Here is a 6,000-nt window from a genome sequence, read left to right on the forward strand (position 1 = left end):
TGAATGTTTTTCCATGTAGAAGGTAGCAGATGCAATTGATGGTCATCTGCTTCTATGATTAGAGTGAACTCACCTCCTCAACTATCAGATGTTAAGAAAGGGCAGGAAGGCTGGCATGAGATACTAGATGAACTGTTATGGGCATTGTATAGTCTGTTCATCTCAGCTAAATTGTTCTTCAGATGAATGGGCAATAGATTTGACTTATCATACAGGTGGGTTGGGAAAAAACGGCATTTTATTTTGCCTCAGGTAACAAAATATATTAAGTGTTCATTTACATAAAAGAATGCTACTAAAACTCTGGAATAGTTGCTTCTCAAAAGGAGGGGCTGGAGTGTCATTGTTCAGGGACATTGGAAATAGATTACTGAGAATTTCCCATGCGCTGGGACCACTACAGTAGTTGAGATAGCTCTGCGAAGTGCAGCCTCCCACTTGTTCTCTGTAGGAAAAAAAAACCAAAACAAGCCCAGGCAGGGAAAGGCGCTCAAAGATGGGAAAATTTTTAGCTGCCCAGGTGTCTTTGAAATATGGCTCTCAGTTGTGATTAGAGATGCTGGGAACTTTTGTTTAGTGAAACCAGAGGATTACAAGTTCACCCATGACCAAAACATACAGTTATGTAGTGGAGGCCATTTTGTGTAGTGTGATGGTTCTGAACTGCTTGAATATTAAGGTACCTCATTTTAATAATTACATGGAATGAGAAAATAACTGTTCTTTCAGATTAATTATTATAGAAGGGTGTGTTTTGATGCATGCACCCCCACTTCTGCTCTTTTTAACATTATCTCACATAACATGTAATTTACAGATTATATAATATGAATAATCACTATATTTTCAAAACTTTTGTTAGCAAGCAAAAGACTTGTAAAAGCTCAGTCAATATGTCTTTTGCTTTACCACCCACCCACCCCCCACACACACTGCCAGGCATATTTTTTGCCCATTCCTCAGGTGATTTATGAATTCTATTCACCATCAACATACACATAAAGATGCATTTAGAGCTGTCATAAGCCTATAATATTCAAGTATTTAAAAATAAAGGTCAATGAAAAGTTATATTTCCTGGGTTTTTGAATGTGCCATGTGTGTTTGAAAGGCAGCAACCTATTTAATTCTGGACAACAAGTTGGTACCTCTGGCTGCCCTTCATTGCAATGTTATTATTCATCTTAGTTGCCACACAACAAATCAATAATCAGTTATCATCTGACCCATACCACACATGATAAATGCTCACCAAATCCAGGATTTGTTCAGTAGTGGGAACTTCTTTTGCAGTTGTATCTGGTGTGTTATGAGGAATGGAACTACTCGGAACTGTAGCCACAGAAAACTGTTTCACATCAGTTTTTGCCTCTGAGAAAGCAAAGGGAAAGGAGATTGGAAACTACACATTTATACTACCAAAACATAAATGCAATTGCTCTGTTCCTGACACTGATTTTCCAAGAGTGAAAGAGAGGGAAAAAAATAGAGAAGACACAATATTAATTACACAAATTATAGAAAGAATTTTATCTTTCTTTCTTGGAGCTCAAAATCAGAGAGGAAGGTAAACTGAAGAGAGAATTGTGTAAAGACATTCACCAACAAAAATGTGAACCTGTCTTATTAATCAACATTATGCTTGTTACAAAGACTGCAGTTTTCTTTTAGTAATTTAGCTGCTGGAACTTTCCCCATGCACAAAACCTTATATAATACTCCATCTCCTTTTATCCCTTTAAATCCAAATTCTGTGAATGAGACACATGAGACTGAAGTCCTGGGAAAGGTGAAGAAAGAGAGCCACTCTGATCTCAGGTAGCCTAATTGCTAAAGCAATCCAGATCAGCCTTTCTCAATTCAACATTTTTCAAATGTGGTCACACAAGCTGGGAATTTCTGCAAATTACAGTTCAAGTACACTTTGAGGAAGGCTGTATTGCCCAACTCAGCGTGGCATCCATGCCCCCCACCTCACATTTGATTTCAAGACATTCTATAGCCCAAATAGTGTACCTTTTAAAACGGGCATTTCTGGATTTTATTTGGTTTTTCAGTTCTTTCCACACAGAAAAAAAAAAAGAGAGAGAGAGAAATGAGCAAGGAAAAGAAACAAGAATAATTCTATCTTTTCTACTTACCTTGGGAAATCATAGCAGGTGTGGTCATAGCCTTCGGATTTGCAAAAAGCCACCAATTGTACTGAGCAACACTAGAGGGAGTTAGCCCCCCTAACAGCAAGACAAGGCAGAGGAAGCCCAATGGCTGGTGTCCCTTAAGAGTCTCCATTGGCCCTGCAGTTGTCTGCAGCTTAGCTGTCTCCACACTAACCTTTGGTACTTGTGATCCAAGTTCATAGTAGCCCAAGGTGCCCGCCCACCAGCCTCTCTCTGCCAATCAGCATCTCATTTTAGAAGACTTGTACTGTGACTAAGTAGTCTTACTCTCTCCTTCCCCCCTCCCCATGCATGACAGAAGAGTAGATTTGCTGTTTTTCCTTACATTCCTTTGCATTTTGAATCGCTATGTGCAGAGGGGATGGGGAAGATTGACATTTAATTAAAAGCACTTATTTTGCTTTTTCAAATCACCCTATTTATTTTACTTCTAACTTGAGTTAATGTAAAGGGCCATGACAGAAACACATGACAGGTAGTACTCAACTTATAACAGTTTGCTTAGAAAAAAGTTACTTATTACCATTTTTCACTTATGACAATTGCAGTATCCCCATAGTCATATGATTTGCATTTGGATGCTTGAGAACTGATTCACATTTATGACTGCAGTGTCCTGGGATCATGGGATCACCTTCTGCAACCTTCTGACAAGTAAAGTCAATGTGGAAACCAGATTCACTTAACATCTGTGTTACTAATTTAACAACTGCAGTTATTCACTTAACAAATGTTAAAATACTGAAGTTTGCTGATGACACAACAGTGATTGGTCTCATTTGAGACAACGACGAATCTGCATACAGACAGAAAGTTATGTAACTTGCCTTGTGGTGTAACTGGAACAATCTGGAATTGAACACACTCAAAACCGTAGAAATGGTGGTAGTCTTTAGAAGAAAACCTCCCACACTACCACCTCTTACAACACTAGACAACACAGTATCAACAGTAGAGACCTTCAAATTTCTAGGTTCTACTCTATCCCAAGACCTAAAATGGACACCTAACATCAAAAACATCATCAAAAAAGCACAACTCAGAAAGCTCAAACTGCCCAAAGAGCTGCTGATCCAGTTCTACAGAGGAATTATTGAGTCTGTCATCTGACCTCTATAACTGTCTGGTTTGGTTCTGCAGCCCAACAGGACAGACACAGACTTCAGAGGATAATTAAGACTGCAGAAAAAACAATTACTACCAACCTGCCTTCAATCTAGGACCTGTATACTGCACGAGTCAAGCAGAGGGCTGTGAAAATATTTACAGACCCCTCACACCCTGGACATAAACTCTTTCAACTCCTTCCCTCAAAACAACGCTATAGAGCACTGCACACCAGAACAACTAGACACAAGGACAGTTTTTCCCCAAAAGCCATCACTCTGCTAAACAAATAATTCCCTCAACACTATTACAAAGTCTGCACTACAATTACTGTTAATCTTTTCATTACTCCTTATCACCCAACCCCTCCCACTTGTGACTGTATGACTGTAACTTTGTTGCTTGTATCCTTATGATTTATATTGACTGTTTCCTAGTATGATTTGATTGCTTATTGTACCCTATGAGGGTACAATAAGTGTTGTACCTTATGATTCTTGATGAATGTATCTTTTCTTTTATGTATATTGAGGGTATTTGCACCAAGACAAATTTCTTGTGTGTCCAACCACACTTGGCCAATAAAGAATTCTATTCTATTCTAAATGTGACAAGGAAGGTCATAAAATGGGGCAAGACTCATTTAATAAATTTCTCACTTAACAACATAAATTTAGGGCTCAGTTGTGGTCATAACTTGAGGATTATCTGTATTGCATTTGAGTTTTTGTTCTTTTATTCCATAACCATGTGCATTGGCCACTTGTGAACGTTTAACCAAAGATTATAACCAAAGATACTATGCATCTAATGAAATGAACTGGAATGGACAAGTCTTTATGATGCTAAAAGATCATTTTTGATGAATTATGTTTAGTGCTGGAGCAATCATTCAAAGCAACCCACTGATTTGGATTCACCAGCTTTCTAAATATTGCAGAACCATAAGTTCCATCACATCCCAAAATTGAATATTCTCATTGGGGCTGACAGCTGCTGTGATTCAGCAGTCTCACAGACATCCCATCCTAGCTGGTCATACAGCAGTTAGATGTCTTTTTTTAAAGCTTTCTCTTTTCTAGCTGATTAAATCTGTTGTACAGAGACAGTTTGGTATAGTGGTTAGAGAACTGGACTATAAATTGGGAGGTCCTAAGTTCTAGCCCCACTTTAGGCCCAAAATCAGCTGGGTGATCTTGGAGCCATTCATTCTTTTTCATCCATAGGAAGGAGACAATGGCAAAACACCTCTGAAATCTTGCCAAAAAAACTGCAGGGACTTACCAGTCAATCCAGACAATCACCTGGAGTCAACAATAAGGCACAAAAATAAATTAAACAACAACAACAAAAATCAGCTGTAGTGGAATTAAAATTTCAAAATGTGGAGCTCTAACCTGAAGTTTAAGAGGACTACGTATTACTTCCTGGATTTAGTGTCTACTATATGTAAATCTTCATGCATCTTGAAATGTTAGTGCATCACGGAAACTTATTGTCTTATATGGATTTAAGGCAATTACATTGGTAATTCTGAGTGAGATTCACGTTTCTATTTCCCAAAACCTCAATGAACGATGTTGCATTGACTTGGAAGTTTTGGAACAACAACAAAAAAAGAGGTTAAAATGCATCCATGATGACAAAGTAGTTGAAATGTGGGGTTATTAACAGACCTCTGACACTGTTTGGCCAAACATTTAGTTTCTTAAAACAATCCTTTTTGTTTTCCCCTTTGCCTCTCTGATAAGTGCAAACCTACTAAATAATTTAGACTAAACACTGTTCTTGGACGTCAGTGGTGATAAAGAAGGTTTTTGTGACACAGGGCACTACATTTGGTTTTGAAAACAGTTCAAGGTTGCTTTAATATGATGGAAACAAAGAAAGCCGGGGTGTTCAGAAATTGTTCCCAATAACTGAGATAACCATACTTCTTTTTTCAAAGTTTCTTCTGCTACCAGGAAAACCATATTTATCCCTGTATAACACATACAAATGTATATGTTAGCGGTATATGGGGGAAATGATCTTTGAGGAAGAGATATGACTTTGCCTACATTAAACAAATGTTTGAGAAGGAAAGAAAAATGAAAATACAGAAATATTTATATGAATTATGGAAGAAACACATATTGATTCACATAAATTGGCTATGGGAATGAGAATTTAATTTTAATTTAATTTAAATCTTTAATTTAATTTGATTTGTCAATCACTTACAAGATAATAGGTATAAGAATAAACATAGTTATGAATACATGAAATGGATACATATAAGAAAAATAAAAGAAACAATAGGACAGGGACAGTAGGTACATTGGTGCGCTTATGCACGCCCCCTACAGACCTCTTAGGAAAGGGGTGAGGTCAATAGTAGACAGTCTAAGGTTAAAGTTTTTGGGGTTTGGGGAAGAAACCAGAGTCAGGTAGAGTATTCCAGACATTGACCACTCTGTTGCTGAAGTCGTATTTCCTGCAATCAAGTTTGGTGCGGTTAACCTTGAGTTTGTATCTATTGTGTGCTCTTGTATTGTTATGGTTGAAGCTGAAGTATTCATTGACAGGTAGGACATTGCAATGTATGATTTTATATACTATACTTAGATCGGACTGAAGACGGCGTAGTTCTACACTTTCTGGGTCTAGAATTTCAACTCTGGTGGCAATAGGTATTCTGCAATGAGGAGAGGAGTGTATTTCTTATGAAATATTT

At 37.6% G+C, this 6,000-nt stretch overlaps 1 protein-coding gene across 1 annotated transcript in view; it reads right to left on the reverse strand.

Annotated features, from left to right (window-relative positions):
- The window catches only part of LOC113424374 (uncharacterized), a 103,046-nt gene extending 100,737 nt beyond the window's left edge, over positions 1-2,309 (reverse strand). The window contains exons 1-2 of the mRNA XM_087947987.1: positions 2,142-2,309; positions 1,253-1,371 (exon numbers count right to left, since the gene is read on the reverse strand). Coding sequence (XP_087804113.1) covers positions 1,253-1,371; positions 2,142-2,289 — 267 coding nt within the window. The 5' untranslated portion in view covers positions 2,290-2,309. The remainder of the gene's footprint in view (positions 1-1,252; positions 1,372-2,141) is intronic.
- Positions 2,310-6,000: the final 3,691 nt, after the last annotated feature.

Source organism: Notechis scutatus, chromosome Z (assembly GCF_049901735.1).
Source record: "Notechis scutatus isolate UNSWTSFEM ecotype Mainland chromosome Z, rNotScu1.2, whole genome shotgun sequence".
Taxonomy (NCBI): Eukaryota; Metazoa; Chordata; class Lepidosauria; order Squamata; family Elapidae; genus Notechis; species Notechis scutatus.